A 17,472-nucleotide genomic window follows, 5' to 3' on the forward strand; every position below is an offset into this window, starting at 1 on the left:
GGATATGAGATATGAGTGATAGCATGCAATGTCTGTGTTGAATGTTTCAGAAATGTGTCTATTTTCAATGCTTGTTAGGCCACTTTAATCTAGTAGTCTTATTTTTAGACTGTGATGAAATGTGACCCTCGTGCATTGTTTTTGTTCTCTGACTGTATAAAGCTAGAGAGATTTCTCAGCTGTCTTTTAATGATCACAAAGGAAACCATTTGTTAGTGAGAAGACTGCAGGAAGCATCACGTTAGAAATAAAGAACAGACTCTGACCTTAAGGCTCAAAATGATGCCTTGTAAGAGCACAACAACTTTAAATGTTTTCAAGTCGACTAGTATGTAGTAGCTATGTATTAAACTCTACTCTATTTGACTTTGCATTTCAAATTGGACCCGTCCTCGTCCATCTTTGCTAATGCAGTCATGAGCTCATCTGACAAACGTTGGCAGAATAAAAGCCAGAAATACGAATCCCTTCACCTTTCACAGCCACTTCACTATCACAACACTTAGACTGGGAAATAGTGTGAGAGAAATGTTTACACTGAGGAGAGACTTCTGTCTGAGTGCTAGGCTGCATTGATTAATTATCATTGAGCCACATCTTTTATAGCACAGTCAAATGTAAACCTCTAACTGCTGCTGCTCAGTGACAGCAAACTGATGCTATGCACAGGTTGCATGAGGAACAATAATGATTAGAAGTCAGAAAACAGGTGATCGAGGTTAATGAGGTCGATGCATCTGATAGTAGCCAAACTTGATTCATCAATTGTGTTCTCAGCTGCAGAACAAAGAACTATTATTCACAGTAATACCTTGCTCCTGGCTTTACCCATTTATGGCAGCAGTATTTTTTCTCCTCAGGGTGCCCTCTTGAATTCCCCCAGTGAGCTAGCTTGGCCCGCTCTCTGTCCTGGATCGTGTAAACACCATGGTTTTTTTCCACACAGACTAGAACAAACATCTGACCATCAGTCCAGCTTTGCTGCCTGCTTCCTGGCAGACCACTTCATCCCCCTCCACTCTGGGCAGAGGAGCCAGTGTCATCATGTCTGTTATGTGCATAAGTGTCCCATTTCCAAATGAACTGGAGTGAACCCAACGACAGCAGCAGTGCAGCGCCAGCCTCCTGCCACACACGGTCTGCCTGACTAAAGGTAGAAACCCACCTGGATTGTCCAGGTCAACACCTGATTAATCCTGTGGATCAGTTTGAAATTATTGATCACTCCTTGCTCTTTTTGCTCTCCATCACACACACACACACACACATATATAATTATACTCACACAAGTAAGTGTGTTGCAAGTTCTTTAATTCTGCAGGAACTGATGCATTCCTTCACCATGTGTGAGAATGCTTTTGGTCAATTGACTGATAGTGACTCTTAAAAGCGAAGCCTTCACATCTGGGCTGGATTTCCTACAGTTCGCCAACACCAGATAACGTCAAGTCAATTTGTTTCTTTTCCAGAAGCCTGGACTTCATTAAGAGATGTTTGAAATTTATGAAATTAAAGATATGGAAAGCAGACTCACTGTGGGAACAGGTTATCTGCTGCTGTCACTTTGTGCCCAGTGAGAGTGAACGTTGAGGTGACTTCCCTGTGATAAGTATGTTGTGTTGTAAACACTCAATAAAGATATTTGCCATAAAGGCGCTAAGTTGAAGCTGTTCAATCATATTTTGTCTTGGCGTTCATGCTGAATAGATTTATGCTGTGTTCTGTATATTTTCCAGCTGTGATTAATAGAAACCATGCAGAATTCACCGTATGGACTAGATATGGACGCACAGAGGCATGTGACTGAGTGCAGCTCAAGAACCGTAGTTCATTGACCTTTCCTCCTTTCTGTACCATATATGTGGATTCTTATAAGAGACCTCGGGTTGGTAAAGTTATTACCTTAGAAAGACAACTTGATTTCTTATCCAGAATACTAAGGATATCAGGATATCAGATTGATTAAATGGAATTAACAATGACACTCTGGATAAATACTCCAGTACAAGTATTATTAGCTACATGAACTTACAGTACTTGAGTAAATGAGCATTGTACTTTTGCTGAAGGTACAATAATGATGTGTATTGTCCTGTGTTATGGGAACCAAAAATAACCTTTACTTTATCGCCCTGCAAACTGCGTCTTCTTCTTCTCTGTGACAGATGTTTAAGCCTCAGTGCTTAGTGTAACATTCACTTAATGAACAATTTGGTCAAAAGAAATAAACAAATCTCATTTTAGAATAAGCTAATGTCAGCACTGACGAACAGCCTGTGTACAGCACCTTTCCAATCCCCCTTGCAGATCAAGACTTCTACTTTATTGGCTGTAGATATGTACGAGAGCAGTAGATATAAATAGCTATAGATTAAGAGAAAGGACCAATTGACAGAATAGTCAGGAGAAGGGTTATTTATTAAAAACATTGTCTCAAAGTGTGTTTCTATCATAACACAAACACTTTTAAACCACGTTATGAAATACAGTTTTTATGTTTTGTATTAGAATCTTAACCACACAATGACATTCAATCAATAACAGACCTTGGATGTGATAAAACCTGTGACTAACAAAGTCCTGCTGAAAATACAAATACACTTTCAGCCTCCCTACATTTTTTGGAGGATCACTGATGGCACAGATGCATGGATTAGTTAACATAATGACAGTGAGAAGAAAAAATGCTAAATGTATTTTCAACAACATACTGCCACCTAGAGACATATCTCAGAACCTACAGATCCAGAGAAAACTGATGTAGTATTTAATTCTCATATATTAAGTTTTTAAGGACTTTTCTTAACTACTTTTGAGCTATTTTACTGGTATATTTTTTATTTTCATTTTTAGTTTTTTGTGCTGGCTACTTTTAGTTTACTCACTAGAATTTCTCTTTAGCATAATTTTCACATTTGAAAATTTAGTTTGTGCACTTCTAACATCTTTGTGTATTAGTTGATTATTTTTTGTAAATCAACACTCAAAAGTAAAAAGTGGTTACTTAGAACTTAAGAAAGGTTTTTCCTCTTATTTAGTGGAATACAAGTAACAAAGTGGAAAAACTTAAGTAAAGTGTCTCAAAATTAATGTAAGTCCAGTTCTAGAGTGAAGGTATTTAGTTTTTTTTTCAACCACTGTAAAAAATGGAAGGAATTAGACATAATTTCCACTTTTTTGTTCAGATTTTAGGACTGAAAGTGACAGTCCAGCCCAGCAAAGGAAGACTCACTGAGACACTGAGACCATAAATGCCTCCTCTGTTATATTCACTGTAGTACTTCAGTCAGTGTCCTTGCACAAAACACAGCTACGGTACAATACACTACTTGTTCTGCAGGCTGTAAACACGCCTGTCTACAAAAAGGTACAATGGCAAGAAAAAGTATGTGAACATTCTCGAATTTCATTAACATATATAATGTGGCTAAAATAATAACACGTCTGATCTTTTATGTCTTTATTGAGAACAACCATAAAACCCTCAGGTGGACAAAGTATGTGAACACTTTCAATAATGAATTTAACAAATTCAAGAATAAACCGATGACAGTAGGATGTAGTGTCAGTTCATTCTGATCTGTTGATGTCAAATTTACAAAGATCAGCAACTGCATTATGTAGTAAATATTCTCCAGAATATTGTCCACCAAATATACCATTAGATTACATACATACGTATAAAATTGTACAATGGTTTTAATTTCCATTATGGTAAAATGCATGTCTATCCAATTTAAGATAGAACACGCACAGTGAAACAAGTGAAATTTTGATTCTTTATGTATTTTACAGTAATGACAATAATAACTTATGTTTAATCCTAATCTTTTCTTCCTTGTGTAGTATTTATTCTAGATACAACAAACTACCAGTCACACATCACCCGTCAGTAAACGTGCCGTGCGTCTGACGTAGCCTACAAGCCCCGCCCCGCCATCGCGCTCACGCAGCAGTTACGTCTGACCGTAAAAAATAGAAACTTCCAAGATGGCCGAGTCCGTGGACTCCATGCATTTCGCAGCAAATAGCAAAACAAATTCCCCTAAACCCCTCATAGCAAAACGGCCACCAGAGAGCCGACCTCCGTCATCCAGCGACATTTACCCACCACCCCCCAAGAAGGTGCGGGTGGAGGAGAAGGGCCTGAAGCACAGGAAACTGAACGGGGAGTTGTGCGCAGGGGAAAAACACAACGGGAAGCAGAGTTGTGGGAGCCCAGCGAAATGGAGTTTCGGCCCGGCCAAGGAGAGCCACTCCACCGCCGCGGCGGTGCCAGCCGCTCCCGCTCGGAAAATATTCAAAATCAGCAACTTCCTCGCTTCGCCTCACAAAGTGAAGAAGGCGAAAGAGAAACGGCACAAGGAGAAGGAGAAGAGCAGTGAAGCGCAGCGGAGCTCCGCCGCCGCCGCCGCTGTGGAGAAACTGAGCCCAGCTAGCTGCCATACAAAGACCGAGAACGGCGACGTGAAAATGCTACAGAGAGGTAGGAGAGCACCGCCTGCCCGCTCCGAGCACGGCTCGGGTCAACCAGCTCCCCGTCTAATTAAAACCAGTGTGTGCAGCACTACTGTAGTGACACGATTTATTCATTTATTACCCAATTTACTGTACCGCAGGCCCACGTATTTATTAGGCCCAGATGGTGATATTTACACGTGGAAATGTTTGTTCGTCAGTTGTGTTTGTGAATGTACACTTCACTTGACTTTACTCTCGGCTGCTCTACTCAGATCATCGAGTGAAGGAGAAAGACCGAGAGAAGAAGAAGGAGAAAAATAAAGAGTGGAGAAATCACAAACTGCCACCTGTACATGACATTTCAAGAGAAAACGGAGACGTGGTTTCCCCACAGAAAGGTAGGACTGAACCTGACCACTTGTCATGAAAAGTGTTTCTTTTCCTTTAACCAATATTTGGGAGTAACTTTGAATTTTGTCGAAATGCCCTTAAAAGTTTGAATGAGACAACTCTTCCTAAGTCACTAATCAGTGCAGGTGGGTTAAGTATTATTAATCTGCTATGACTGATCTGAATGCTGCTTTAAAATGTCAAAAGAAACCAAAAAAACAGCATCAGCTTAAAGCTCATGCAAATTGGAAACCTCATTCATGCAATCATTTACAAAAATCCACTGGTACAAGTGTTTTTACTTTCAGTCAGTTGTCAAACTTGGACGTGCAGTCGTAAGAATTTCATGTTCATGTTATTTGAAATTCTCACTTTAGCCACATATTAGAGACCTCAAGTGATGCACAATGTAGTGACTAGTGTGTAAAAAATGTCTCATTCTCTTTCAGAGTCCAAGGTGAAGCGCAACGCTGGTTTAGAAGAAGACCTTCTGAAGAAGCTCAAGAAGAAGAAGAAAAAGAAGCACAAAGATGGAGAGCGAGTGAAGGAGAAGCACAGCCGACCCAAAATGTATCACCGCTCCTGTCAGACCGTGTGTTCAGGAGTATCTCTGGCTTTGCCCGAGTTCCTCAGTCAAATTAACGGGAACAACAGCATCAACAGCAGCAGTCTGCTCCACTCAGCACCGCAACACCATCAGGATCCGTCTGTTACTGCCGCCTCTATCTCCTCCATGGTCAGGGACAGGCTCGGCTACAGCTCCCCGCTCCGCTGCACCCCAGAGCCGGGCCTGCCAGGTCTGGAGTTCGGCTGTCTGATCCACATCGAACAGCAGGCCAACGGAGGAGCATCTGTGGCGCACGCTTACAGTGAGCAGCTCTCTGTTCTGTCTCCGGCCGAGATGCAGCGTTTCGCTGATGAGTTTGTGACCCTGTCGTTCAGCGAGGACGAGGCCCAGGCTGCATGTTTTGTGATGGGAATCATCCACGGAGCGGCGTCCTACCTCCCAGACTTTCTGGACTACTTCTCCTCCAAGTTCCCAAACGCACCAGTGAAGATGGAGGTGCTTGGGAAGAAGGACATAGAGACAACCACCATGGCCAACTTCCACTCTCAGGTGAGATTTTTCTGTGTTTCTCCTCTCTGTTGTGGACAGTATTTTAATAAGACTCTGTGAGAGGATGCTACATTATCCACTTTGATACTGTGAAGTGTCAGCTTGGAGTTAGGAGGTGTGATTCAGATTCAGCTGCCGCAAACTGAAACAAAACACAAATTGGGTTCGTCGGTCTGTGTTTATTGTATTTCTGTGTTCAGGTTGTGTTGAGGAGCTGTAATGTTGAATAGGATCTAAAATCTGATTTCATGCAGGTCCTAAAACTGAAAATAATTAAACTTGCGTATACAAATGAGACAAAATTACTCTTATTTTTTATTTAATCTTGAAAAGGGTCTTGTGACAGTAGTATGTGTACCTTTGTCTTCTGCAGCAATAGTTTCATCCAAACATATCAGAATATCATATCAGCACTGCTCGTAGGCTAAAAGGGATTTTAGACTATTTCTACTCACACAACAACCTCCACGTAAGGGTGTTCCTTGCATGAACCGCCTGCTTCACTGCTTCCACAGCATTTCTATAAGATTATGGCCAGAACCTTGACACAGCTATAACAAATCATCAAATGTCTTCAACTTTACTTACTTGTTTATTTCTATTGTGTGTTTAGCATGTTTTCCTCGCTGCATGCTCCACTTTCTGTTGTTGTAAAACTCGGAATCGATTCATAGTTCCATCAACAATAGGAAGAGGTCCTGGTGCAGGAGCAGCAGATAAGGCCCGAATCCTGATACTGCCACCACCATATTTCACAGATGGGATAAGGTTCTTATGCTGGAATTGTTTGATTGTTGCCAAACATAACATTTATTATTCAGACCACAAATATCTACTTTGGTCTCTCTCTATCTTTCCACTCATTCCTCCAGTCGTCCTCTGGCTTATCACCATGACCTTGAGCAAACTGTGGATGTGCAGTAACAATCTTTTTAAAAAATAGTTCAACTCTGCAATTACAGTAATGTTGTTCAGGATTCATGAACGCCACTAAAAGAGAGACGTTTAGTTTCCTATAGATTACTCCTTGTGAGCTCCTCGACTGTAACACTCCCTGCTCCTGGTGTGATCTTTGTTGGCCGACTACTCCTGGAGAGGTAACAGACTTTGATAGCGAAGGATCTGATGTGATGGTATAATATGGTCTGGTGAAAAAATGTTGCTTTATAATTAAACTTGCTGAGAGCTTATAGTGCAGTGTGCCGAACTTTTGTTAGTTTTTTTCTCGTCTCAGCACCTGCAGCCGTTTGTTTGTATGTACCATTCTTCCTCTTTGTCTGCTAATAATGTCATTTTGCTGCTCACTTAAATCAGGTCCCTGGACACTTCTCTTTTGACTCATCTTAAACAGTGCAGCCACGAACAGTTAATTATGCTATCTCTTTACTTCATCACCAGTTGGTTACAGCTCGAAACATAGCTATCAATAGATTTTTTAAATTATTGTTAAGGCTTTTCTTCATGCTGAATGTGTTTGAAACAGTTTCTTTTTGGTTAATTTATTTCAGGCAATGGAGTGCTGTTTCCTAACTCAGGATCCTATTATTTAAGTTAAATGGTAACTAGGATTCTGTCATTCAAAGATTAGATCGTAAATTATGCAGACGGTTCAGTCTGAGGTAGTGTTTTAATAAAGCATTTGTCTTTGATTTCTTGTTGGTAGAAGCTTTCAAAAAAAGATTTCTGAAGAGAAATCTCCATTTTATATTTGGTTCATAATTTTTCCGTGTGACATTGTTTTCTACATGCACATCTGTTACCAGATCTTATGATATCCAAATACAAAAGTACCAAATAATTATATAATCATATAACAATAATTACTAGATATCTTTTTGTATTTTCTGTTGCATCCCTATTGTGACAGCATCTTGCTGGGTACAATTAAGAAATGAACTCCACGTGTGACAGCTGTTGGTTAAATTAGATCTCTGTATCTAAAGAAAGGATGTTCTGTTGGGTGAAGCAAATCTAAAATTATTCATGCCAAAGACCTTTTATAGGGAAGGGCATTTTTCCAAGGTCTCTGTTTTGATTGTAATGATGCTCCATGTGCTTTATAATCAGATATTGCTTCAGCTTGTCTGGCATCATGACTTCCTGCGATACCATCATGAGGCAGATGGTGCACTTCATCCTGTTGGCGTTCTTAATAAGGCCCAAATTGACATAATTGTTAGAATATTCCCTTAGTTTTGCCTGTTTGGCTTTAACATCACATTAATGATATGGACTATGGATTTATATATTTACACACCAACAGTTCAGATGGTGTAGCAGCTCTGTTCAGTGCTCCCCAAGTTAAATTAGTGATTGATTCATGACTGTGGTCAGACGGACATAATGTCAGACTCTACTGATACTACATGGATACTGTGCTACCTGTTTTATATTGCAGAGCTTGGTCCAATAGTAAATAACGCACTTTTTAATACACACAGTTTTTCCTGTGTCACGTCCAGACGTCTTTTAGAGCATCTTATGATCCTGCAGTATGTTGCTACTATTGTGAAGTTTTACTGAGGTGTTCACATGGTAAACTAGTAATAATGGCTGGATAGTGTAGTGGTAACATCACTGCACTCTATGCGGGAGACCGTGTTTCGAATCCCTCCTCCCGTAGGAGTCCTTAGGCAAGACCTTTTTATGCTTACCTTACCTTGTTCCTTGTATCTCAAGTCACTTTGGATATAAACACAAATGTAAAATGTAAACAATACATACATAGTAAAGATAAATATAAATGTACAGTCCAAAAAACGCAGACGTTGTAAAGTTTCTTATGCTGGATACATCAAAGCATTTGTACTGCTATACTATTTCTTTGCCAAATATTGAAGTAGGTTTTTTGCAAATATATTTTTTGCTAAAAATAATTTATTCTCTTCTTAACTACATAAAAGCTGTGTCCAGTCAATCCTTGGGAAGAAATACAAACTGTTTGATTATTTGACATTTGCTAACATTTAGACTCTAAACTCTTGGAAGATATTATTTACAAATGAGTCTGCCATAGAAAGGCTTTTTGGACATTTTAATGAACAACAGCATTTCTTTACACTTAAACTTAGAGGTGTTAGTGGAGGAAACACTTACAGGCTATATCAATTCAGTCAGCATCAGGTGTCATTTTCTCTAAGTGTTAGAAGGCCAACATTTAACCTTGTGGTAGATTATTTTCATGAATGTTTCACACATTATTATTGGCATACTAACTGGTGACTATATACATATAGTCATTTGGCAGACTTGAACATCCAAAGCGACTTACAAGTAAGGTACCAGGCAAGCAAAATTCAAGTAGAGTGTTCTAGGAAGAACTGTTTCTGTTTCATGAGGTGTAAGTGCAGGATTTAAGTGCAGATAAAGTTGCGCAATACTTGCATGCAGAGGTGGGCAGGTCATTTGAACATTGTGAAACCCCTGAAGAGGGGATCACAAGATCTTATTCGCTGTCAGAGCGTAGTGAATTGGAGGGATTGTAGACCTGGATGAGGAAGTTCAGGTAGGCAGTGCTTTTGAGTTGACCAGTTTGTAGGCAACGATCAGGGCTTTGAACCTGTTGCAGACAGCTATAGGAAGCCAGTGTAGAGATCTGAAAGGTGGAAAAATGTATGTCCGTTTTGGCTGATCAAAAATAAGACCTGCTGCTGTATTTTGGATCATCTGGAGTGGTTTGAACCCCATCAGTAAGACACTGCAGTAGTCGAGACAAGATATGAGTTTGGTTGCATAGTCTGATATCTTTCTGATGTTGAAAAGGGCAAATCTGCATGCCCTCGAGACACTGTACATGTAGATGTAAAGACGTAAAGATTCAGAATAATCAGAGTTGAATCACCTGATTCTCATACGAAAATAAGGGTTCTTCCTTCACATTGTTGATGTTGACACTTTAAAGTTGACATTTATTCAACTGACTGTTGTCACCCACATGAACGGCTGCTTAGTGTAGTGGTACGATCACCACCTTCCATGTGGGAGACTGGGGTTCAAACCTCCAGTACAGTACCTATCTCCAGTTGACATTGTTAGACAAGACCTCCTTACGCTTACCCTGCCTACCCTCGTAAGTCGCTTTGGATAAAAGCATCTGCTAAATGTAAATGTAAACTTAATGATGTCAGTCTTAGGTCTATCAGGACTTTATGATTAAAAGTCTGTTGGCCTATTATATCTATTAGTGTAATCCAGTGTTTTCATCAAACTCTCTCTTCTTCTCACTCCAATAGCTTGCCCTTTCGTTTGTGTGTTGGCTTGTTCCTGCTCAGATGATTGCTGGGTGTACTGGGCAAAGATCTAAATATTTGTGTTTGAAGTTCTGTTAACTGGCAAGCAGTTGTGACTCCTACTGAGTGCTTTCATAAAGACACACTATATTATGTTAACAACTCTTTGACGGCCTGAAAAGTTGTCTATAAAAGGTGCATATGGTTGCAGGTGAAGCGGACATATTCCCAGGGAACGTACCGTGCTGGGGCCATGCGGCAGGTCAGTCTGGTTGGAGCTGTGGACGAGGAGGTCGGGGACTACTTCCCAGAGTTCATCAGCATGTTAGAGGAGTCTCCCTTTCTGGAGGTGGGTGTGTTTGTTGTGTCTGTGTATGCATGAACCTCTACAGCCAGTGAACACGAGGTGTGAGGAGTGTTTTTGCTGTGAGTCGTTATGTAACACAAAGTTTCTCACCTTGTGTTTTTGCAGCGGACACTGCCATGGGGAACATTCTCCAGTCTGCGGCTACAGAGCCATACTGAGAGCGATGACGGCCCCATCATGTGGGTCAGACCTGGAGAACAGATGATCCCTATGGCAGACATGCCAAAATCACCCTTTAAACGGAAAAGGTATGTGTAAATATAGTCTGCACATCTGTACACTAGTGTACAGGTGTTATCATCTCACCAGCATTACGCCTTGTGAAGGCAGAAAAATTTGAGTAGAGCTGGAGCAACAAGTGAAAAATGCTCTGCTTATCTCATACCTGCATATACTAGGTACTTTACCATGCGCCAAATGTTTTCTGACTGCTGTACTAATGTATTTTAGGTCCACCAATGAGATAAAGAACCTACAGTATTTACCCAGAGCCAGCGAGCCCCGGGAAATGCTGTTTGAGGACCGGACGAGAGCCCACGCTGACCACATTGGTCAGGGGTTCGAGAGACAAACTACTGCTGCTGTAGGTGTGCTGAAGGCTGTGCGCTGCGGAGAGGAGTGAGTACACAGTGGTATTATTACTTACATTTACACATCTTGTATAGAATTTATGCAAAAGAATATATGAAAAGAAAAAGCTGTTTGATCACTGGTGACACACAATAATGCAGCCATGAACAAAGTGAGTTTAATTGTACAATCCCAGCTAACAGGTTAGGAACCTTGATTATGACAACTCTCGAAGGCAGCATTTTGATCTGTTTTGTGTTGTTGACAAATTCTCTGGCTTTTCACTGCACAGCTGTGATGTGTAAGAAACGGTTGCTGTTTATCTAGAGTGTCAAGATTTTTGCTCAGACCAGTAAACAGGACTTTATTTTGTTATAGCAGCGACACTCCTGCCCGGATCACCAAAGATGTAGTGTGTTTTCATGCTGGAGACTTCCCAGATGTGGTCATGAGGCTGCAGCTGGATCTCCATGAACCTCCATTGTCTCAGGTGGGTCAGAGTTCTTAATAATGTCTAGTGGGCAGCGCCTGCAAACATGTTGGTCTCTATTGGTTTGAATGTATCAAAACACCTTTTTAAAGCTACACACATTTTTGTGATGATTAAATTATGTGTCAAAAACATGTTAAGGTGTACAGGGCTTTTTTTAAGCGTCGGTGTTAGTTTTAGTTTTCCACCCACAACTGTTAACCTTTTATCACCCTGGTTTCCCACAGGTCTGATAAGCCCACTGCCTTACACTTACTTGCATGCTTTATAAAGCATGCACAACATTAGTGTCTATAACTTATTGCATTGTTTCCAATCAAAAAAAAAAAAGACAATCATACAAAAGTTGTAAAAAGAAAAACCTCCAGACCATTTACTTGACCTCTGAAGTGAATTTAGAGTAGAGGAATCTCAGAGCATATTACTGCTAGCCTTTGAAATACATGATCCGTGTCAGTTCTACCTTTATTAATGAATATGGTGTGTTCTGTCACTACCTCTACAGTGTGTACAGTGGATCGATGATGCCAAGCTGAACCAGCTACGCAGGGAAGGGATCCGATATGCCCGTATTCAGCTCTACCACAATGACATCTACTTCATCCCCAGAGGAGTTGTCCACCAGTTCAAGACTGTGTCTGCTGTCTGCAGTCTGGCCTGGCATATCCGACTCAAACAGTATCACCCCCAAGAGGAGGAGGAGGAGGAGGAAAAGGAAGAAGAAAAGGAGGAAGAGAAGTGTGCGCAGGAAGACACAGTTTATATCAAAGAGGAGGAGGAAGATGAGGAAGTAGAGGGGAAAGAGCATGACCCCGCTGTACTGACAGTGACAAAGCTGGAGGATGGGGGCACTGAGGGAAGGGAGAGGTTGCCCTCACAAACGCTGACACAGATTTTCAAAGAGGAAAAGAAAGAGGGCGAGATAAAGGAGTCGTCAATGACACAGTCTCTACCTTTAGTCAAGAAGGACAGACATGAAGGTGTACCCTCTCATACACTAATAGAGCCTAAAGCCAAGGAAGATGAGAAAGAGGAAGATAAGGCAGGCTCAGATAGAGGTGCAGACACATGCCACACATTGCAGAAGAGTCATGGGGAGGGTGGAGTGGACAGTGCATTGTTAAAGTCACTACAGCCAATTAGGAAGGAGAGTGATGTGGAGGAAGAGAGGCATCAAAGGACAGTCCTGTCAGGTCAAGGTCTAAAAGAGAAAACTAAAGAGAGTATAACAAGCAGTTACAACACAACACAAATCAAAAAGGAAAAAGACAAAACAAAGAGAGAAAAAGATGATAAAGAAAGGCCTAAAGAGAAGAAGGACAAGGATAGGAGTAAAGAGAAGGAAAGGGATAAAAAGGACAGGGGGAAAGACAGGGACAGAGAGAAGGACAGGATGAGAGAGCAGGAAAAAGTTAAAGCTGAGGGAGCAAGAGAGGATACTGTATCGACACAGCCGTTGTCACTGATGAGGAAAAAAGAGGACGATGAGCGGACAAGAGAGGGCAGTAAAGCTTCTCAAACTTCTCTACCTGCTCAGAGAGATGAGAAATGGGCCAAAGAGTGGGACTCAAAGACACAACCCCACGCTAAGCGAGAGAGGGAGCTCGATAAAGACCGGGGAGGCACGCAGACAGCATCTCACTTACAGCTAGACAAAGAGGACACTCGAGATGCTCTTTCGCATAAACACAAGCCTTTGCACGGCAAGAAGGAGAAGAGCGGGCACAGGGAGGGCAAGGAGAGCATTGCAGCGAGTACGCAGGGAGTGCAGGCGAAGTCGGGGAGAGACGACGGGAAGACAGGCACTCCCAGACCTGCGAACATTCAGGTTAAGAAAGAAGGAAGAAAGGATAAAGACATCAACAGCAAAGAGGAGAGGAAGAAGCCTGTATCTGGTCCTGCGCCACCAGAACATAAACCACCACGGACACTCATCACCTTTGACCTCTTTAAGCCGATGGAGTTTCACCAAACTCTACCCCTTTCCTTCACAGACAGCAGACCTAAAACCCACCACCACAGTGACTCTCGAGGCTCTACCTCCAAGCCTGGATCTGACAGTCGGACACATGTGTCCTCTAAAGGACCAAAAGTAAAGGACTCAGTGCAGGGGAAACCTGCCGCGCCCCTACAGGACACTCAGCACTCGCTAAAACAGCCCCTGAAAACACACACACCGCAAACACAGAAAGACTTCTTAATATGAATGTCTAGATGTGGTATTCTTTTTCTTTTTTTTTTTACTGTACAACTTACGCTGAGGCTTTGTTAAAATATTTGAGAATGCATCCTTCCTTCAGACACGAACCGATCTTTCTAATTTATAAAAGATGAGTGGACGCATTCCATTACTTTGTTGCACTACTCCAGCAACGTAGTGAAAAGAGGATGCACTCTTCAAGTATTTTAACAGTGCCAAAGAATGTAAGCTAAGTAGCTCACTTCACGTTTGTTAGCGAATGTATGTAGGCTCTATATAAAATGTAATGTGACCCGTGTGTCAGTGCCTGTGCACTACTTAGCTTCGCTCTTAAAGCACCTATTTTAGGTACTGGACTAGCCAATCTGAAAACAACCATCCTTACTCTCTGCTAAAGGTACCACCTCTGTTCAGTGTTTGAAACAGGTCGGTGGGCAGCAGAACTCCTGCTGAGATCTTCCTTCATGTTGCTTATAACACTCCAACATCAGAGCTAGTAGTTGTTTTCAGACTGGACTTTGACTCACACGGGGCTGTAAATGATACTGTATGTACCAAAACTGTACAGTATAGATGTTATTAGCACCAATGTGAGAAAATGTATACAGAAATTGCATATATTTTTTGTAAGACAAGTTTTATTTTCCATAGAACTTATTTATATCATTTACTGTCTGTTTTTATTTGAAACCGATGTATGTGAAAATTTTGTTGTAAATACATTTTATTTCCTAAGATAAGACTTGGTAGTGTGATTTATACTCTGATCAGAACCTCTCAATAAATGGTTCAAAACATTGACTTAGTCACTGTTAATGTCTCACTTTGATTTCATATCATAAAGGTCTCAACATTTGTCTTCTTAGCTACTTCAGGCGCTCAGGTCTAGAAATGTAATGAAAATCTGTGCCATCAACAACTCAAAATGTAATCTTCATGGCTTCAGTTCACAACAGGTTATCTCTAAAACTTTCCATCAGCCAGAGCTGTACTTTCATGTAGATGCTTAATATCAATTGTTAATTTGCTTGATGCAAACAAGTTAAAAGTTTTGCAACAGGCCATTTTTGCGTCAGACATTTTGAATTCTTGTAATGTCTTTTTTTAGAGCATTAATGATCATGTAGCTTAATGTCGTTCAGCCATCATTTGTTTTATATTTTTATGTCAAACTATTATTAAAAAGTCCTATTGCACTTATTAAAGCACTTATTGTTGTTTTGGAATACATTGATGTAATAAAACTGACAAAAGATAGAGTGCAACTCCAGCAGACAAATGTTGATCTTGGCACAACAAACTGATAAGTTTAGTGAAACAGCATTGAACTGTATTTAAAAAAGTGAGTGTGAAAAGATGCTACCACAAAGAAAAAAGAGCAGTTGATTTGGGAAACTTTCATCTAGTAAAATGATATAGTGGACGTAAACATCACAATTTACAGGAATACAAATTTGCACCATGCAGAAGGACATTTTTAATCCACACAGCAAGAGAAACCTCTGAGTTTACAAATCAAGTGGTGTCAGTGGGACATCCTGGGCTTTATACTTTATACTAAATTGTTGGACTATATATCAAGTTTTTGAATCTTGAATCTATCTTGTGTATCATATAGTGAAATTTCTAACTGCTTCACAGACATGCACTCAGAAATTGTGAAAAACTTTGTGTTTTCATAAGCATATATTTTATTACCCAGCGGCACACAGTGCATGCTAGTGCAGAGTGGGTGACTTTACACCGTCAAAGCACAGCTAGCATCACTGTTACATAGATGACTCTTTACTGCATCTGTGTGTACAATTGTGTTCTTTCCCCAATAAGCGAACGGATGTACACTTAGCATAGCCAGGAAGTGATTGTGAGCACATTTTGTATCACAATGGCAGATTGTGTTTGTGTTGCAGTAAGCCTTAACTTGCAGTATAACTTAAGTTTGTATATAATTAAAATCTTATTTCCCTCTAGCCCTGTTCACCTTTTCTTTTTCTGTTGCTGTACAAACCAGAAGCCAGTAACATGAATACCAAAACAAACTGTTCTTATTTTCCCCTCATATAAACCTGTGTACCGCACCAGTAGGAACTCACCAGAACTCACTGAGCCTGCAACCTGCTGTCATATGCAATTTTTAGCCTAAACAGTAAATTTGATGATGTAATTAACAAACAGTATTCAATATGGTTCAGTCACATGTGGCTGATACATAAGATCAGTGTTAGTTCTGATCCTGATCCAGCGGCTTGTATTGGTGCATCTAGAGGCGACGCCTGGGTGGTAAAGGTTTTTGTCCCCTAACTTACAGTTCAGAACCATGTATTGCAGACCGCTCTATTTCAGTCCCTCCTGTAGTGGAAAACGCTGTATCCCAGCTCCACCAGCGCCCCACCCAGCAGCACCCACAGAGGGACACACACCACACTGACCCATGTGTCAGTGAGCCTCTCCAGGCGGGAGCACAGTGTCAGACAGAAAGCCACCTTCAGGAGTAGAGCTGTCAGGTACCACAACCTTCTTTTCAGACTTTGCTCACCGTCCCTGGGGTCAAAGTCCGGCTTGCAGCGCCCCGCCATCTTCACTATCAGCATGAGAATGAGGATGGTGTCAAAGGTCCAGACAGGGAGGAAGATGAGGAACCAGTTCCAGTGGATTTTCGAGTCTAGTTTGAGGACCAGCATGATGAGGAAGATTAGGGCAAAGATCCAGGAGAGGAGCACTCGCTGGGCCAGGGACATCTTCATCTATAAAGGACTGGCACAGAGCCAGTGTCCTCCACACCCAGAGACTGAGGAGGAGACGAAAGACCACGAAACACACTGATCTGAAAATACAACGAAACACAACACAGCAAAGTCAATCTCTGGAGGATGTGATGCACCACGAATGACTACGTGGCCAGTATTAAGAGTCAATGTCAAGACTGCATCGTCACAAGTGTCCAGGCTTTTCACAAATATCTCTGGAGCAGCTCTGTAACTTTCTGGACGTTAGCTCAGTTAGCGATAGCGCGTTAGCTAAGTTGTAAGACCCAACAAACAAAACACTTCTAAGATATCTTACCAAGCTCCGCAGGCGCATCAACCTGCTTTCTCAAAACCGAAGTTTAAAAGACCCACTCTTCGCCGGGTAGTGACATGTCAAAACATTTAAACAAAAGATTAATCGCTAATTTTTACAGCGACAAGTGCTGATTAGTTACCATTTAAGCTAGCTCCAGTTTCCAGCAGTAACTGTTAAACTTCCGCTCAGCAGTTTCAAAACAAAAGCGTGTTTTTAATGCGATGTATTTCATTTTAGTTTCTAGAAAACTTTAATGCTTCTCTTTGGCACATTTAGAAATGTTTATTTTCAATTGTATTTTACGTATTTTTAACACAAAAGACGATTTTTACTGATTTGATCAATTTTATTTTGATACATTCATCCGTATATACACACACACACACACACACACACACACACACACATATATATATATATATATATATATGTGTGTGTGTGTGTGTGTGTGTGTGTGTGTGTTATTAGTCACACCTGTGTTTGACACCTGTGTTTTCCTGCTTTGAAAATAAATTATATATATTATATATATATATATATTTTCTCAGTGTTTTATTGGAAATATAGTATTTGACTTTGGAAATA

General features: G+C 40.9%; 2 protein-coding genes across 4 annotated transcripts; one reads left to right on the forward strand and one right to left on the reverse strand.

Annotated features, from left to right (window-relative positions):
• The first annotated feature begins 3,945 nt into the window (after window positions 1–3,945).
• Window positions 3,946–14,621, forward strand: LOC113166208 (lysine-specific demethylase RSBN1L-like). Of its 2 annotated transcripts, none has more exons than XM_026366230.1 (8): window positions 3,946–4,486; window positions 4,734–4,859; window positions 5,301–5,968; window positions 10,409–10,546; window positions 10,670–10,812; window positions 11,015–11,182; window positions 11,516–11,624; window positions 12,130–14,621. In XM_026366230.1, the coding sequence occupies exons 1-8, from the start codon at window positions 3,991–3,993 to the stop codon at window positions 13,828–13,830; spliced, it is 3,549 nt and encodes a 1,182-aa protein (XP_026222015.1). In that variant the 5' UTR covers window positions 3,946–3,990; the 3' UTR covers window positions 13,831–14,621. The 2 variants fall into 2 exon arrangements, with proteins under 2 accessions (XP_026222015.1, XP_026222014.1); XM_026366229.1 differs by having other exon boundaries at window positions 3,947–4,486; window positions 11,513–11,624.
• Window positions 13,850–17,066, reverse strand: tmem60 (transmembrane protein 60). 2 transcript variants are annotated; one of them, XM_026366253.1, is made up of 2 exons: window positions 17,027–17,066; window positions 13,850–16,648 (listed from the first exon to the last, which is right to left on the reverse strand). In XM_026366253.1, the coding sequence occupies exon 2, from the start codon at window positions 16,566–16,568 to the stop codon at window positions 16,164–16,166; it is 405 nt and encodes a 134-aa protein (XP_026222038.1). In that variant the 5' UTR covers window positions 16,569–16,648; window positions 17,027–17,066; the 3' UTR covers window positions 13,850–16,163. The 2 variants fall into 2 exon arrangements, with proteins under 2 accessions (XP_026222038.1, XP_026222037.1); XM_026366252.1 differs by having other exon boundaries at window positions 16,888–17,060.
• Between the last annotated feature and the right edge of the window lie 406 nt (window positions 17,067–17,472).

The sequence above is a fragment of the Anabas testudineus genome, chromosome 6, assembly GCF_900324465.2.
Source record: "Anabas testudineus chromosome 6, fAnaTes1.2, whole genome shotgun sequence".
Taxonomy (NCBI): domain Eukaryota; kingdom Metazoa; phylum Chordata; class Actinopteri; order Anabantiformes; family Anabantidae; genus Anabas; species Anabas testudineus.